Source organism: Dipodomys ordii, unplaced genomic scaffold (genome assembly GCF_000151885.1).
Source record: "Dipodomys ordii isolate 6190 unplaced genomic scaffold, Dord_2.0 Scaffold11, whole genome shotgun sequence".
NCBI classification, from domain to species: domain Eukaryota; kingdom Metazoa; phylum Chordata; class Mammalia; order Rodentia; family Heteromyidae; genus Dipodomys; species Dipodomys ordii.
In genome coordinates, this window is record NW_012267227.1 from 16,394,421 (window position 1) to 16,412,783 (window position 18,363).

At 41.9% G+C, this 18,363-nt stretch overlaps 1 protein-coding gene and 1 pseudogene across 2 annotated transcripts in view; both read right to left on the reverse strand.

Moving 5' to 3' along the window:
- Positions 1 to 18,363, reverse strand: part of Ganc (glucosidase, alpha; neutral C) — a 41,100-nt gene continuing 22,737 nt past the window's right edge. The window contains exons 15-25 of one of the 2 annotated variants that reach the window (XM_013010274.1): positions 16,273 to 16,416; positions 15,058 to 15,154; positions 12,075 to 12,176; positions 10,171 to 10,414; positions 8,447 to 8,511; positions 5,763 to 5,839; positions 3,635 to 3,709; positions 2,706 to 2,819; positions 2,093 to 2,205; positions 991 to 1,094; positions 1 to 419 (exon numbers count right to left, since the gene is read on the reverse strand). In XM_013010274.1, coding sequence (XP_012865728.1) covers positions 310 to 419; positions 991 to 1,094; positions 2,093 to 2,205; positions 2,706 to 2,819; positions 3,635 to 3,709; positions 5,763 to 5,839; positions 8,447 to 8,511; positions 10,171 to 10,414; positions 12,075 to 12,176; positions 15,058 to 15,154; positions 16,273 to 16,416 — 1,245 coding nt within the window. In that variant the 3' untranslated portion in view covers positions 1 to 309. Of the gene's footprint in view, positions 420 to 990; positions 1,095 to 2,092; positions 2,206 to 2,705; positions 2,820 to 3,634; positions 3,710 to 5,762; positions 5,840 to 8,446; positions 8,512 to 10,170; positions 10,415 to 12,074; positions 12,177 to 15,057; positions 15,155 to 16,272; positions 16,417 to 18,363 lie in introns of those variants that run through there. The other variant, XM_013010275.1, reaches the window with a different exon arrangement.
- On the reverse strand, positions 7,260 to 8,367 carry LOC105980911 (annotated as a pseudogene).

The following is an 18,363-nucleotide window of genomic DNA, read 5'->3' on the forward strand; positions in this document are numbered from 1 at the left end:
CATTCTTTCCTCTTTTCTTCCTTCCTTCCTTTCATTTTTTGAGACAGTTTTTCACTATGTAAACAATGCTGGCTTCAAAGCCATAATCTTCCTGCCTCTTTTTTCTCTGTGCCAAAAATTGGGCCTGGTTGAAATATAAAACCTATTGTTCATTAGTATGCTAAAAACTAGTGAAAGATTATTTCAGCCAAAGAAGCCAACTAGATTGCAACATAAATCTCAAAAAAAAAAAAAAAAAAAAAAAAAGGCCAAAAGAAAGGTGGACAGGGGCAGGGAGCTTCCTGTGTGCATCAGCGGGGCACTTTTTTGTCATTTGATGTGAACCTCCCAGTCAGCATCAATGTTCAGGGAAAGCTTCTCCAGGCTCAGGGTACATGTTCTGGCACAATATGTAAAAGCCACAGGCTGATCCTTACCATCTAAACAGCAAGACAATAAAAGAGGGAAAGTGTGAGGGATATCTAGTAGGGGGAGTCTTTTCAAATCAGATACGATTCTGAGTGTATTACAAAATCTTACTAGGAGAATCCATTTTAGTCATCCTTCTATTCACAGATTAAAACCAGGAACATAACACTGGTTGAAAAGAAACTGTAAGGAACAAAGTGGTTTGCCCAAGGAACCCAGTTAGAAGAGGAAAGATATGATTCTCATCGTGTACTTTTATAAGATCTCTCAACATGAGTATTATTTTCCAGGACTTCAGGTATTCACAGTTAAAAAAATGAAGAGGCATCCACAATATATATTATTTCTAGCTCAAATAATTTCTCTTAGAAAAATATTAACCAGAGCAAGAAGACAAGTTCATGAAGAGATGGAGGGTGGCTTCCCTCTAGAGACTAGAGTACTTTACCTCTATCAGAAAGTGCAGTCAGTCCTCTTGGGCTAAGCATATCATGTCGGTTTTAGGACAAATCACTTCCTCACCACAGTTATTACTATATTTACCAAACAATAACTGAGGTGAGAATGAACCAGTTTCCTTACCAGATGAATGGGTGATCACGGAAGATGGCTTCTTCCTGAAGCCTAAGACCAGGATCTGCTCAACCACACACTTGCTGGGATAATGACCCTTTTCATCAGCACACCTAGAACAGATATACATGGTATTGAGTTCCTCTCCCATCTATATGCATGGAGTTAAGGTACACATATCTGTCAAATTTACTAAAATGAAGAGATTACAAAGATGACTTTCTGTACCAATGACTCCCTAACCAGTGGCCAAACCAATTACTCTTTAACAAGTCATTTGAAGTGAAGTAACTAAAGGACAAAAAGGTCACAAGTAGTCGGGCGCTGGTGGCTCACACCTGTAATCTTTACTACTCAGGAGGCTGAGATCTGAGGATCACGGTTCAAAGCCAGACCAGGCAGGAAAGTCCATGAGACTCTTATCTCCAATAAACCACTAGAAATCCAGAAGTAGTGCTGTGGCTCAAGTGGTAGAGCATTCATCTTGAGCTGAAGAGTGCAGGGACAGCACCCAAGCCCAGAGTTCAAGCCCCACGACCGACCAAAAAAAAAAGGCCACAAGTGTGACTTGGATATTGTAGTTAACATTAAGAAACCAAGTATTTAATGAATTGGTAAATGGAAGGATGACTAGTATCAATGAATACTCATATTGAATCCTTTTTATGGTTTCAATAGATGGGAGAAAGAAGATGGAACAATAAAAAAGGAACATTCATGGACATGATTCAAAAATAGTATACAAATGGCTTTCACTACCTATTTATTTATTTAAATAGGAATGTTGAACTCCAGCTATCCATTTATTTAAAGACGACAAGAGGAACCCAGGGGCCAATGGCTCACACCTGTCATCCTAGCTACTCAGGAGGCTGAGATCTGAGGATAGCAGTTCAAAGCCAGCCTGGGCAGGAAAGCCTGTGAGATTTATCTCCAATAAATCACCAAAAAACCAGAAGTGCTGCTGTGGCTCATGTGGTCGAGCGCTTGCCTGAAGAGCTTAGGACAGTGCCCAGGCCCAGGGTTCAAGCCCCATGATGGAAAAAAAAAAGTGACAAAAGGGTAGTATAATTTATTTAAGAAAATAAACAGCTTCTTTAGCTGCTATTACCTGTTGATCAAAACACTGGAACAGAATGAAAACTTCCTGTGCAAGAATTGCTTCTGGTGGAGGTACTGGAATGAATGGCCATCATCAAGATATAACTCTCCCATAGCAGAACCCTGGAGAGAGAACAACAGGGAAACTGCCCATGTATTATCTTTATAGGAAAAGAATGCCAGCCCCTAAAAAACCCAAACTTTTTTTCATGTTGGTACTGGGGCTTGAACTCAGGGCCTGGACACTGTCCCTGAGCTTTTTTGCTCAAGGCTAGAAGTCTACCACTTGACCCAAGAAAGGTCCTGCCATCCCAGCTGGATTTCAGGATTCCCTGAAGAATAATAATCCAGATAGATAATAATCAAGAAGTGACTATTAGGACACAAGCCTATAATCTACTCCTCATTGAGAAGACTGAGGCAGGAAAATCCTGAGTTTGTGGCCAGGCTGGGCTAACTCTTACTATATCTAAAACAACTCAAAGTCTTGATTTGTAGGTAAACATCAGAAGCAGTATTTCACAGATGGGGCTCATTACTTTTACATGGCTTCATACTTTTGAAAGGCTACCACTGCAAAGAAAAAGAGTAGTCACAGAAAGGGAAGCTGATTGTCTAGATACCTTAGTGCTTAGAGCAACCCGGAGTCCGTATGGGGAATTAGCCATCCAACCTGTGGACTTTCCTACCATTGTCTTTATTGGCACCACGCTTCCACCTCGTTGAAACACTGGTATCTGTAATACAGCAGTGCTCTCAGAGAAGATGTATTTGTATAAGGTAATTTCAAAGTACTTAAAAATAAAATATCCCCTCCTATGAGATCACACACCTTACAAGAAGGGACTCAAGGGCAAAATAAATGTGTGAGCATACAATAGCAAACATGGGGGCCCTGGAATTAAAAGGAAAAGAGGAAAAGGGCTCCACTAAAAAATGTTGTTTTTTTTTTCTGGTTGGTCGTGGGGCTTGAACTCTGGGCTTGGGCATTGTCTCTGTGCTCTTCAGCTCAAGGCGAGTGCTCTACTGCTTGAGCCACAGCGCCACTTCCAGTTTTCGAGTGGTTTACTGGAGATAAGAGTTTCATGGATTTTCCTGCCCGGGCTAGCTTTGAACCATGATCCTCAGATCTCAGCCTCCTGAGTAGTTAGGATTACAGGCGTGAACCACTGGCACCAAGCCATGTTTTTTTTTTTTTTTTGGGGGGGGGAGGGTCCGGTCGTGGGGCCTAAACTCTGGGCCTGGGTGCTGTCCCTCAGCTCTTCAGCTCAAGGCTAGCGCTCTACCACTTGAGCTATAGCGCCACTTCGGCTTTTTTTTCTTTTTGCTTATGTGGTGCTGGGGAATCAAACTCAGGACCTCAGGCATGCAAGGCAAGCGCTCTACCACTGAGCCACCTTCCCAGCCCCATGTTTTTGTTTTTTAACTATGAGGGACAGGACCTACCCTTCAACAACCAAGAAATAAAGGATAACTATCTCCCTTCCCAGTGTCTTCCCTCATCGGCAGTCTGAGCAAACTAATATGAAATAATACTCTGAAAATAACTTACAGTATCCAAGGCTACTGGAATCTTCACAGTGTGTCCTCCTTTCCAATGAGCAAATGTCTTAGAATCATACCAGATCTAAAAGTAACCAATCCCAGTGAAAAAGAGAACATGAGCACGTCTATTCACAATTTCACTTTTCAGCAAAACATTTACTCATCTGCATTTCAAACATCCAGAAAGCTAAAGTAAGTGAAATTTAAAAATAATGTAGGGGCTGGTAATGTGGCTTAATGGTAGAGTACTTGCATGAAGCCCTGGGTTCAATTCCTCAGTACCACATAAACAGAAAAAGCTTTGTGACTTGAGTGCTAGTCTTGAGCAAAAAGAACCTCAGGAATAGTGCCCAAGCCCCAAGTTCAAGTCCAGGACTGGCACAAAAAAAATAAAAATAATGTTGGATAGAAGTTAGGAAAGATGTGCTTTTAAGAGGAGTCTAAGCTGGGCACTGGTGGCTTATGCCTGTAATCTTAGCTACTCAGGAGGCTGAGATCTGAGGGTCACAGTTCAAAGCCAGCCTGGGCAAGAAAGTCTGAGAGACTTTTTTTTTTGGTCAGACCTGAACCCTGGGCCTGGGCTACATAAGCAGAAAAAGTCAGAAGTGGCACTGTGGTACAAGTGGTAGAGCACTAGCCTTGAGCTGAAGAGCTGAGGGACAGAGCCCAGGCCCAGAGTTCAAGCCCCAGGACCAAAAAAAAAAACAGATTCTAAGGCCCTAGTGGCTAATTGGTAGATCAGGTGGGTCATGATTTGAGGCCAGCCCAGGCAAAGAAGTTCTCAAGATCCTTTTTCAACCATAGCTAGGTGCAGACTTGTATGGCTGTCATTCAAAGGTATGTAATAGGCTGAAATCGGAAGATCACATTTCCAAGTCAACCAACAAAAAGTTCACGAAGGCAACAATGCTGGATAAGAAATGTACTCATGACCTTGCTCATGTAACTATAACCCCTCTGTACAGCATTTTCACAATAAAAAACTTATTTAACTAAAAAAAAGCTCATGAGACGTCATTTCAATAGAAAAAGCTAGGATGAGCTGGGCACCAGAGGCTCACGCCTGTAATCCTAGCTACTCAGGAGGCTGAGATCTGAGGATCACGGTTCAAAACCAGCCCAGGCAGGAAAGACCATGAGACTCTTATCTCCAATAAACTGCCAGAAAAACTGGAAGTGGCACTGTAGCTCAAGTGGTAGAGCACTTGCCTTGAGCTTAAGAGCTGAGGGACAGTACTCAGGCCAGAGTTCAAGCCCCATGACCGACCAAAAAAGAAAAAAAATAAACTAGATCTGGGAGGAAACCAAATGAAAACTTGGGTTACTAATGCAGTTATCACTTTTTTGTTTGTTTGTTTTGGGTCCGGTCATGGGCCTGAACTCTGGGCCTGGGCGCTGTCCTTCAGCTCTTTAGCTCAAGGCTAGCGCTCTAACACTTGAGCCACAGAGCTACTTCCGGCTTTTTTTTTTCAACGTATGTGGTGCTGAGGAATCGAACCCAGGGCCTCATGCATGCAAGGCAAGCGCTCCACCACTGAACCACCTTCCCAGCCCAGTTATCACTTTTTTATAGGATGAACCTTATGCTAGAGATAAAGTTCTAGTTCTTATGTGGAATCCCTATCAAGTTGCTAACGTAAAAAAGTCTCAAAAAGTGATTTTATGGAGTAAATCATTAGGACACGATAAGAAGCAGCATGAAAACAAATTTTCTCTTTTGTAGCTCCATACTTTCTGGCAGCCATGGAGTGTACACTGCGAGTTTTTGGTAGCAGAGCTCAGGATTCCAGGAGGGCAGGACCAAACAGCAGTCTCTCTCCCTAGGTCTCCTGATGTTTGATACCTCACACTATGCTGGTGAGCCCTTCCAACCAAACCCTGTGGGTTGGTAAGGGCTCACTGGCACAAATCAAAGTGCGAAGGTAAAAAGCATTTTCTTCCTTTGAATTTGTCAGCCTCGGAGGAGAGTGGTTGTAAATTACAAAAACGATCCGTTGCTACAGTCATTTTTACAAAAATCATCAGTTGCTATAGTCATTTGCTATAGTCATTCACAAGGGCACGATGAAGAAATTTTTTAGATTCTAAAATAAATGAAGGGGTGAGAGATATGTAGATTTTATTATTACTTTTACCTCATTAGGTCCTGGCAGAAATATATCTATCATTGTGGTTTTTGCTTCTGTGACTGGATGTACTAATAAAGCACTTCCTAAAAAAAGAAGAAATAAAATTTAGTATCATTATAAGGAGTTGAAAACATCCTTTCTCTTTAATTAAACACTACTGTGGTTTTAAAGACCACTAAATTGGGGCTGGGGAGGTGGCTCAGTAGTAGAGTGCTTGCCTCACATGCATGAGGCCCTGGGTTCAATTCCTCAGCACCACATAAGCAGAAAACGCCAGAAGTGGCACTGTGGCTCGAGTGGTAGAGTGCTATTGAGCTGAAGAGCTGAGGGACAGGTTCAGGCCCCACAACTGACGAAAAAAAAAAAAAAAGACCATTAAATTGCAAAGTTCTGCAAGGCAAAACCAGACTCATAAGAGAGGTGAGAGATGTGGTTAGAAAGAGGGCATAGGGTCAGAGGTGACTGATGGCAACTTGAGCTACAGGAAGGAACCATGACACAGTCTATTACAGTCTTGTTTGGTACATAACTCTAGTGTGCCAATAACTTCAAAGCATCATGGTACTACTCCAAGAACTTCATCATTTGCAGTGGGTAATGTTGGAGAAGGTGAACCCATAGCTGTAATCCACAAGTGTGGTCAGTGTGGCTGCTCAATCCTTTGGCTTGGGCAGTTTAGTTTTAGTAAGGTTGGTCCAGACAACTAATTTTGCTTTGATCCTGGCACCACACATGTATAAAATGCATCCATTGGGCTGGGATGTAGCTCAGTGGCAAAGCACTTGCCTAGCAAGTGCAATGTCTTAGGTTCAATCCCCAGTACAAAAAAGAAAAGACAAAAAAATACAGATTAATAAAATAAAATAGATTCATTTATGAATTATTTTATTCAAGTAAAAAAAAAAGAGGATCATGAGTCTGAGACTAGCCTTGGCAAAAGTGAGATCTTATCTCAAAAACAAACTGGGGGGCGGGGCTGGGAAGGTGGCTCAGTGGTAGAGTGCTTGCCTTGCATGATGAGGCCCTGGGTTTGATTCCTCAGCCCCACATAAGCAGAATAAAACAAACAAACAAACAAAACAAATCTGGGAGGTGAGTGTTGGGGGAATTAGCTTGGCAAGTGCAAGGCCTTGAGTTTGATCCTCTGCTCTGGAAAAAAAAAAGCTAACAATTACATATGAAATATATGAAAAGCTCTTTTATTTTTTTATAACTAAACAACATTTATTTACTTTGCACTAAGACTTTATCTGAGTACATAACTAAATTGTTTCCACCCCACCCCATCTTGAAGGGTTAGTTTGTGAATGTTATAAAGTAGATAGGAACAGTTTGAAGAACCGGAACCAACATTAACTGACAATGAACAACTTCCATCTAAATCATCATAAAAATGTTTAAGTAAAAAAAAAGAAAAAGAAAAAAAAAGATACAATGAGGGCCTTCAATAGAAAAGATCCTCATTTCATCTAATACATTCGCTCTTGGCTAGACTGTAACAAAATGGAAACAGCATTACTGTTAATACAAACTCCCACTATAGCACATTGTACACACCTTTGTTCCAAGCCCACCCCCTGTGCCCTAATGCTTCCAACTCAATTATTTCCCAGCCTGTTGGGCCTGCCGACGAAGGAGTACGTAGAGCTTCTCTTTGATCCAGTTTTTGTTATAAGGCTGGTATGTCTGGGTATCAGCTCGGTAAACAAGGCAACTGAGATCTGCCAGATCGTCGATAAAATCAAACAACTGACTGATATCATACGTGATCGAGGGGCTATTGGGATTCATTCTCTTCAGGTGTTCTTCATACATTTTACAAACACCTTCCATGCATTCATTCACAGATTCATAGTCAGCGTAAGTTCTGCCTTCTGGCCTCTTGGTAGGCTACACCAGCAAAATGGTGTGAGAGATCGCGCTAAACACTTTGCTGCTGCCGCCGCTACTGCTGCCAACCTGAAAAGCTCTTTATTATAACAGATCTACTTTTTTTCTTTTCTTTTTTTTGTACAGGTACTAGTGCTTGAATTTAAAGCCTTGGATCTTTCTTTTTTCTTTCTTTTTATTTCTCTTTTCCTCCCTCCCTCTCTGTCTCTCTCTCTCTTTCTTCCAATCCTAGGACTTGAACACAGGACATGGGCTGTCCTGAGCTTCTTTTGCTCAGAGCTAGCACTCTACCACTTGAGCTACAACTTCACTTCTGGCCTTTTGGTGGTTAACTGGAATCTCATAGACTTTCCTCACAGGCTGGCTTCAAACTGTAATCCTCAGATCTCAGTCTCCTGAATAGCTAGGATTACAGGAATGAGCCACTGGCTCTTTTGTTTTTGTCAGTCTTGGGGCTTGAACTCTGGGCTTGGGCACTGCCTCTGCGCTCTTCAGGTCACGGTGAGTGGTCTACTGCTTGAGCCATAGCACCACTTCCAGTTTTCTAGTGGTTTATTGGAGATAAAAGTCTCAGGGACTTTTGTGCCCTGGCTGGCTTTGAACCGTGATTCTCAGATCTCAGCCTCCTGAGTAGCTAGGATTACAGGCGTGAGCCACCGACGCCCGGCTCTTTTGTTTTGATAATGTGTCTTTCTTGAGTTTAGGGTTTTTACAAGTACATTCACACTAAAAAAATGCAATAAGAATATAATCATAATTGTAGTATTTATCACAACTATAATTAATCTATAAATGCTCACCCAGCAGGTATTCATCTTCTACACCAAAAGCCTCTAATTCATCAGGGAACTCTACCCACAGAGGCCTGAGAAAAGAGGGGGAAAAAAATCACATTTTTAACTTTGTATGCTTTACTAGCATTTTGTTAAATGTTTTTTAATAGATTTTTCCTTTTTAATTATTTATTTATTTTGTTTCAATCCTGGGGCCTGAACTTAGAATGTGGCACTGTCCCTGAGCATTTTTTTTTTTGGTCGGTTGTGGGGCTTGAACTCTGGGCCTGGGTCCTGTCCCTCAGCTCTTCAGCTCAAGGTGAGTATTCTACCACTTGAGCTACAGCACCACTTCTGGTTTTCTGGTGGTTTATTGGAGATAGGAGTCTCACAGTCTTTCCTGCCCGGGTTGGCTTTGAACCTCGATCCTCAGATCTCAGCCTCCTGAGTAGCCACCAGCGCCTGGCTTGTCCCTGAGCTTTTTGTGCTCAAATCTAGTGCTCTATTACTTACGTCATACCTCCATTTCTAGCTTTTTGGTGGCTGACTGGAGATAAGAGTCTTGAGGGCAGATGGGCTGAGAAGATGGCTCAGTGGTAGAGCACTTGAGGCCCTGGGGTCCATTCCTCAGCACCACATAAGCAGAAAAAAATTAGCTGGAAGTGGCACTGTAGCTCAAGTGGTAGAGCGCTAGCCTTGAGCTGAAGAGCTAAGGGACAGCGCCCAGGCCCAGAGTTCAGGCCCATGACCAGACCCCCCAAAAAAGAGTCTTGAGGGCAGATTTTCTAACTGGGCTGGCTTTGAATCACAATCTTCAGGTCTCAGCCTCCTAAGTAGCTAGGATTACAGGGGTAAGCCACCGCTACATAGCTAGATTTTTAGTTTTATAACTACTCAATGGGAATTGCAAAGTATCAAAGAGCTGAGATTCTTTTTCATATGACTCAAGAGTCTATGTGCAATTGCTGCTAATCCTGAAGTCCTGGTGTTTTATGTATCTCTATATATTGTTCTCTAACACAGCAAGTTTCTTTTCTAAACACTTTACTTTCCAAACAGAATTAGGATTTGTGGACTGGAAGCATGGCTTAAGTGGCAGAATGCCTAAATTACAATATACACATTAGAAAAAAATTTCCACTTCAAATGTGGAACAGTTCAGCCCTAAGGTAAGATAATGCCTAAAACAGCAGGTAAGTTATTCTTCATGAGATGATGTTTTTAAGAGTTTATTTATTTTTTGTTTTTGTTTTTTTTTTTTTGGTCTGGTTGTGGGGCCTGAACTCTGGGCCTAGGCGCTGTCCCTCAGCTCTTCAGCTCAAGGGTAGTGCTCTACCACTTGAGACACAGTGCCACTTCCAGCTTTTTTTTTCTGCTTATGTGGTGCTGAGGAATCGAACCCAGGGCCTCATGCATGCAAGGCAAGCGCTCTACCACTGAGCCACCTTCCCAGCCCTTTAAGAGTTTATTTAAAAAGGTAAACTTCCTTAGTCATTGCAACACCTCTATTTCTATCTCTTGGCAAATCTCAATAGTTTAATCAGTCATAGGGATTTGGTTTTTATCTTCTGTGTCTTCAATAGCTGGCACCATGTGCACAGCTGGTGTTCAGTAAGCTGACTGAAATTTGATGGAAAACATGCTCTTCATCTTTTCTCCTAAGATCACTGTGTGACATCTCCGGTCCCTGTCACTGATAGGATCTGTTATGTATTGGTTGCTGGGGTCCCTGCTTAGAGAATATGTCTTACCTCATGACAGGTATGGAAGCCACATGGGCATGATAGAACAAAGAATATAAATAGGGCAGGAGGGTGTAGCGCTCTCTGATGGCTTCTCGGATGAACTGGGTGTGTTCCTCCCCAAATAGCCAGGGTTCTCTTCGCTTGGTATTCATTGTAGCATGACCACGGAAGAAAGGCTGGTAGGCTCCTGCCTGGTACCAACGCACAAGCAGCTCTGCCTCTGGATTCCCAATGAAGCCACCTACATCAGCTGGTTAGACAAAGGAAGGTAGGGGGCTGGGAAAGTGGCTCAGGGGTAGAGTGCTTGCCTTGCATGCATGAGGCCCTGGGTTCAATTCCTCAGCACCACATAAGCAGAAAAAGCTGGAAGTGGCACTGTGGCTCAAAGTGGTAGAGCGCTAGCCTTGAGCTGAATTGCTGAAGGACATCACCCAGGCCCAGAGTTCAGGTCCCACCACCGGCAAAAAAAAAAAAAAACAAAAAAAACAAAGGAAGGTAGAGTGAGGCAACTAAACTTTAAATAAATGATGCCCATAAGTAAAATGATGCATTGCAGACAGAGAAGAATGGGACCATATGCATACCTGGAATGACAGGGTACAACTGTGGCCTCAACTAGGGAACATGTACTACAAATCTCAGCCTGTCTGGGGACTGGACAGAATACTCTTTGAACATTCTGAAAAGATCAGAAGTTTTATTGCAAGATCAGTACTCCTATATGTTCCTGTGCTCACTTTACCTATAAACTGCAAAATGTTTGCCTGATTATGTGTGTGTGTATGTATATGTACTGAGGGGAAGGTAAATGATAATTGATTTCCTTTCAAAGTAACAGCTAAACCAAGATTTAAAAACTAAAGAAAGAAAGAAAGAGAAGCAAATCAGAGTTAGTGGGTTAGGTAGAATTTCATGCCGACTCCCTGAGCAGCGTATATATTTTTTGTGTTGTATGTGGACCAACGCCATCAAAAGCATATGTTAAAAGCAGTGACATTAATCTGTTTCTATTCCTACAAAAAAATGAAGAACAGCTGCAGCTGCAACCATACTGAGCACTTTCCATGTTGGTATCTCTTATGCATCAAAAGCTCAGGATGCTGAGAAGTTGAGCCATCAGACACTTACTTTCTTATCTTTCTTACTTATCTTTCCCAAGAGCATACCTTTTTAAAAGTGTGTGTGTACCTATGTGTATGTGTGTGTTTGTATTTATTTAAAATCACAGAATTTTAGGGCTGGGAAAGTGGCTCAGTGGTAGAGCGCTTGCCTTGCATGCCTGAAGCCCTGGGTTCGATTCCTCAGCACCACATAAGCAAAAGGAAAAAAGCCAGAAGTGGCGCTGTGGCTCAAGTGGTAGAGCACTAGCCTTGAGCTGAAGAGCTGAGGGACAGTGCCCAGGCCCAGAGTTCAGGCCCCACAACCGGACCCCAAAAATAAAATAAAATAAAATCACAGAATTTTAAATCTGCTCAGCAGAAAGGATTTCTGAAAAGCTTCCTTTGGTGCTGAGGGTTGAACCCGGGGCTGCATACAAGCCAGGCCAGTGCTCTGAGCTATGCTCCCAATGCCAGGATGCTTCATTAAATTCTCTGTAGTTCTCTCAACTCTTCCTTCCCACTTTCAAGAAGACTCAGTTTTCAAGCAGGCCAAGAGGAAGTACTGAGATAATGAAGGAAGCTGGCATCCTGGCTTCTTTTCTGATAACCTGGTTTTTTTCATGTCCTCAGCTCAGTCATGACACAAGCAATTCTGCAGCACCTCTTTCACTTTCTGATCTGTTCACCTTCCCTTTCTCCCATTTTCTCTTTCCACATCTATCAGCTTGGCTATGACAGCTACTGAAAAGCAATTTGTGATCCTCACTTTTCATTCACTCATGTCAAGGCACAGGCCAGGACTCATCTCACCTCCACAGAAAGAGATCCCAGTAATGCTGAGAGTCAGTAACATTGGGAGAGAAATTTTCAGGTAACTCCATTCTGCCGTGTTGTCACCCGTCCATACTGCACCTTTGGTCATTGGTAACAAAGTATTAACAATTTGCTGACACACTCAATTTAACATTTAGATTATTTGTGAAAAATAAATAAAAAGGAGAAGATTCCATATCTTAAACTAAACACTCTGAAGTTTTACAATGAGGTCAATTTCCTAATGCTGAAATATGGTTAAAACCCACAAAACAGGCATTCAATGAAAATATTCTGAATCACATTTATTTATTTTTATTTTAATTATTTATTTTGTCAGTTGTGGGGCTTGAACTTTGGGCCTGGGTGCTGTCCCTCAGCTCTTCAGCTCAAGGCTAGTGCTCTACCACTTCAGCCAAAATGTCACTTCTGGTTTTCTGGTGGTTTATTGGAGATAAGAGTCTTACACACTTTCCTGCTCTGCCTGGCTTTGAACCACAATCCTCAGATCTCAGCCTCCTGAGTAGCTAGGATTACAGGCATGAGCCACCTGTGCCCGGCTTTATTTATTTTATTTTTTGTCAGTCCTGGGGCCTGAACTCAGGGCCTGGGCACTGTTCCTGAGCTTCTTTTGCTCAAGGTTAGCATTCTGCCACTTGAGCCACAGCACCATTTCTGGCTTGAATTGAACTACGGCATCACACATGCTAGTTAAGCACTCTACCACTAGGCCACATTCCCAGTCCCAACATTTTCTTTTTTTGCATTAATTTATCTGTGTACTTTTGTTTTTTAGACAAGGTCTGCTATGCAGCCTAGGCTGGCCTGTAACTCTGGAATCTCCTGCTTCAGCCTCCTTGGGTGCTAGGATTACAGACAAGTATACCCTCTCCCAGCTACAAACATTTCTCTCATGCAATTAAAGTTACCATTTAAAATAGCCTATATCAAGCATGGTAGTGGAATGCCTATAATCCCAGCACCTGGAAGCTGAAGCAGAAGGATCACAAGTTTAAAGCCAGCTGGGCTTCAGAACAAGAACAAGTCTCATAATAGTCTATCAAACAGATACTCCATACTATTCCTTTATATTACATATTTAGCTATTTCTCTCTTTCTAATACTAATCCCATAGTAAGTATCTCCATATGAATTTTTGTCTGGGATGACAGTATGTGTCATTTGGCTAAATATCACAGGGCAAGTTTTTAGGAGTGGAGTGGGAGGTCTTATGTCTATGGTATATGATACGGCTGGGTTTTTCAAACTAAGATTAAAGCTCTCAGTAACTGACAAGGACAGAGGACTTAAAATAGCTTCCCTGCCACAGTGGTTAAACTGAACTGGATCTGCATGCACTTGTATACTGGATCCAGTTATAGATGACCCTGACTACAAGCAACAGCTAGGTCTATTTTAAGCCACCTTGCGAAATGGAACAGGTGGTTGTGGAGAATGTTAGAGGTATATTTCCCTCATTTTGATAAATCAAAGAGACAGAATCAGAGATGACCATGTCAGCAAACTGGCTGCTGTGAAGTCTCCCTCCCAACATCTAAGTGACCACTTCTTCAGTGAGAAACAAGTATTGAATGCAATTAAAGCTGGTTTCCTTTGCCTTAGAGGACAAAATGCACATTTTGGGGCATATTACCCTGTACAACTGAAGTTCTGAGCAATGTCTATTAAAAGGAACACAGTGGCAGATATATCAGAAATGGTTTTTTTTTTTTTTAAAAGACAGGTGGGCTGGGAAGGTGGCTCAGTGGTAGAGCGCTTGCCTTGCATGCCCAAGGCCCTGGGTTCGATTCCTCAGCACCACATAAGCAAAAAGAAAAAAGCCAGAAGTGGCACTGTGGCTCAAGTGGTAGAGCTCTAGCCTTGAGCTGAAGAGCTGAGGGACAGCGCACAGGCCCAGAGTTCAGGCCCCACAACCAGACCAAAAAAATAAATAAATAAAAATAAAAAAAAGACAGGTGATTGTTTTTGTTTGTTGTTGTTCTTGTTTGCCCATCCTGGGTGCTGTCCCTGAGCTTTTTGCTCAAGGCTAGTGCTCTACCACTTGAGCCACAGCTACTTTTGGCTTTTTTTGAGTAGTTTATTGAAGATAAGAGTCATGGACTTTCCTGCCTGGGCTGGCATCAAACAGCGACCCTCAGATCTTGGCCTACTGAGTAGCCAGGATTACAGGCGTGAGCCACTGGTACCCGATTAAGACAGAGTTTTTCAGTCTGATTATTAAACTAGCTATTTCTTATCCTACTGTTTGTTTGTTTAAATTGCACAAAGTTTTTTTTTCCTTTTTAAAATTGGAGTCGGAGCTGGGCAATGGTGGCTCATGCCTATAATCCTGGCTACTCAGGAGGCTGAGATCTGAGGATCACAGTTCAAAGCCAGCCCAGGCAGGAAAGGCTGAGAGACTCTTAATGCCAATAAACCACTAGAAAACCAGAAGTGGCACTGTGGCTCATGTGGTAGAACACTCGCTTTGAGCTGAAGAGTGCAGGGACAGTGCTCAAGCTCAGAGTTCAAGCCCCACAACCGACAAAAAGATGGAGTCAGGACTAGGGGCATGGTTCAGGCAGTACAGTGCTTGTCTGGTAATTGTAAGGTCCTGAGTACAATCTCCAGTACTACCACCACCCCCTAAAAAAATTAAAGTACCATAAATTTATCTTTTTAAAACATACAATTCAGTAACTCTTAAAATATACTTTCCATATTGTGCCATCATCACCACTATCTAATTCAAATAGATTCTTATCACTCCTAAAGGAAATGTGTACTATTAGTAATGGTAACTAATGGAGACCAATTCCTTAGTCCCCAGCTCTTGGCAGCCAACAACCTACTTCCTGTCTCTAAGAATTTCTCTATTCTTGACATTCATTATAAAAAGAACCAACTAATATTATATGTGGCTTTTGGTGTCTGGCTTTATCACTTAGCATGATTTCAAGGTTCTCTGACATTTCCTTACCATACTTTTGTGATCCAGCAAAGAAAGAACGTGAAAGAACGAAGGGTCTCTCCTTCCCTTTAGATCTCTGTGTTAGTCCCTCTGCTGTAGCCATTTGCTGTAAAGTCAATAGGGGAAATTTTTACAGGTATGATACAATTATGGCTCTGTGCTGACATGCTCAGCATGCTAACTTAAAAAAAGTAAACAGTGGGTAGAAAGGTGAAATAGAACACATTAGTTCCGGGGCTGGGAAAGTGGCTCAGTGGTAGAGCGCTTGCCTTGCATGCTCAAGGCCCTGGGTTCGATTCCTCAGCACCACATAAGAAAAAAGCCGGAAGTGGCGCTGTAGCTCAAGTGGTAGAGCGCTAGCCTTGAGCTGAAGAGCTGAGGGACAGTGCCCAGGCCCAGAGTTCAGGCCCCATGACCGGACCCCAAAAAAAAAAAAAGAAAAGAAAACATTAGTTCCATCATATTATTTTGAGGACAAAATAAAACTACTCTAAATAGCCCTATTAAAAGATAGTAACAAGCTGGGCACTGGCGGCTCACGCCTGTAATCCTAGTTACTCAGGAGGCTGAGATCTGAGGATCTCGGTTCAAAGCCAGCCCGGGCAGGAAAGTCCGTGAGACTCTTTTCTTCAATACACCACTAGAAAACCGGAGGTGGCGCTGTGGCTCAAGTGGTAGAATGCTTGTCTTGAGCTGAAGAGTGCAGGGACAGTGCCCAAGCCCAGAGTTCAAGCCTGACGAATGACCAAAAAAAAAAAAATCAAAAAACCAAAAACAAAAACAAAAAACACCTCAAGGCAATTTGCAATAGGATGTTAGAAAAGTGCTCTATTAGCCAGCAGTTCCCACTGGAAAATACCAATTGGTAGGAGAACCATAGGCATATAGTCACATTCTAAAAATTCATCAAGTTCATGAAAGGAAAGGGAAAGGAAAGTAAGAGAGTCTTGTGTTGGTTTTAACGGAAGGTGCATTTGTCAGAAAAGACACAAAGAAGAAAGCCAGGAGCAGGAGCATAGGTTGGCGTGGCTTAAGTGGTAGAACACCTGCCTAGCAATTGCTAGGCTCTGAGTCCAAACCCTAGTAGCCCAAAATAAAACAAAACAACCCTCAAAAACCAAAAAAGAGAAAAGACACTGAGAGACATGAGCAGTATAGCATAGCTATTAAAAAGCCTAAAGGTGGGGCACCCAAGTCTAGCTGGCTTCTTTCTGGATGGCTCACCTGATAAAAACCATAGATGTTGTGCAGTTCTCTATGCTCCCAGCCACCATGATGAATGGCATTCTTTTGCATAGTTAGCTCTGGCCCTTTAAAGACTGAGGGTTCATTCATGTCATTCCAAATGAAGAGGATATCCGTAGATTCCTAGGAAGTAAATTGTTTAGGAAAATACTCCCACAGAGATGATATTAATAGGGTGGCAGTCCCCACTCTTCTTTCCTAACCATTTAGTTTTCTTATTTATTCTTCTTATTGGGCAAGGAATTTTATCTGTTTTGTTCACTGGTAAATCCTAAACACAGAACAGTTCCTAAAAAGTTTCCAATAAGTACTGATTGATGAATGAAAGACTGTTATATAATGCTGTCTGTGAAAAATATATTGCCATCAAGTTTATTCTGAGAGGTACCCAAGAATCCCTACCAGAAATATTGCAAATATTCACTAGAAATATTGCAAATAGGGCTGGGAATGTGGCTCAGTGGTAGAGTGCTTGTTTAGCATTCATGAAGCCCTGGGTTCAATTCCTCAGTACCACATCAACAGAAAAAGCTGGATGTGGCGCCATGGTTCAAGTGGTAGAGCACTAGCCTTGAGCTGAAGAGCTCAGAGACAGTACCCAGGCCTAGAGTTAAAGCCCCATGACCAGGGAAAAAAAAGAAATATTGCAAATATTCACAATTAGATTCTTTATCTAATTCTTTTTATTCTTTAGTATCTCTAAACAAGGCAAAATTTCTAAACTTCTATGAAAAAGGCTATATGTTATCAAACATATATGTGCTGGTCCTGGGGCTTGAACTCAGGGCCTGAATGCTATCCCCGAGCTTCTTTTTCTACCAAGTCTAGTGCTCTACCATTTGAGCCACAGCTCAACTTCAGGTTTCCAAATATTTACCTTCACTGTTCTTTATGTAGATAAGGGTTCCAACAAATATGTTCAGCTCCACAGAACACAACATTTCCTCACTCAACTCTGCCATAGGAGCGGCCAAACAGCCATGGAAAACAGGAAAGTGGAGGACCACAGTCATATCTGTCCTGAATTGTTGTCTATCCCTGCTTCGAGGTTTTTTTTTTCCCCCTAGTATACTAATCTACAATGTTCAGAAACTAGTATTTAGTGGTTAAGAGCTGGGCTTGGCAGACAAGCAGACCTGAGCTCAAACCTTAAGTCCATCATTTACTAGTTGGATGACCTTGGCAGGTACTTTCATTCTCCACACCTCAATTGGGATTAGATTTAATTATAGTTTCTTCTTTCAATGGTTAAAAAACAAATGACACAGAACTGCTGTGAACATAGCTCCTATTCAATCTGTACTAGGTATCATTATCATCATCATCATCATCATCATCATCATCAGAATTGGTTGAAAACAGTCCTCCAGATATGGCCTCTTCAGCTTTCTGTGGTTCCTGTAAGATTTTTGAACTGTATATTTTGTTTTTTGTACTGATTGAACTCAGTACATTACACTTGTTAGGCAAGCCCATAAGATTTTTAAATATATTATGGTTTATAAGATATGCTCATGTTTATCATATCATTTTAAAATAAGTTATAGGGGCTGGGAATATGGCTTAGTGGTAGAGTACTTGCTTAGCATGCATGAAGCCCTGGGTTCAATTCCTCATTACTACATAAAGAGAAAAAGCTGGAAGTGGTGCTGTGGCTCAAGTGGTAGAGTGCTAGCCTTGAGCAAAAGAAACTCAGGGACAGTGCCCAGGCCCTGAGTTCAAGCCCTAGGACTGGTCAAAAAAAAAAGTTACAGAGTATTATTTTATATGAAATGTACACAGCAATTTGAAAACACAATAGATAAGAGAGCTTATAATATGCTTTGATATATATATGTTAAAATAGAGGGTTAAAAACAAAACAAAACAGGTACAGGTGGCTTATACCTATAATCCTAGCTACTCAGGAGGCTGAGATCTGAGGATCATGGTTAGAAGCCAGCCTAGGCAGGAAAGTCCATGAAACCGTATTTCCAATTAATCACATACACACAAAAAAGGCCAGATGTAGAGCTATGGCTCAAGTGGTAGAGCAATAGCCTTGTGCAAAAAAGCTCAGGGAAGCTAGGC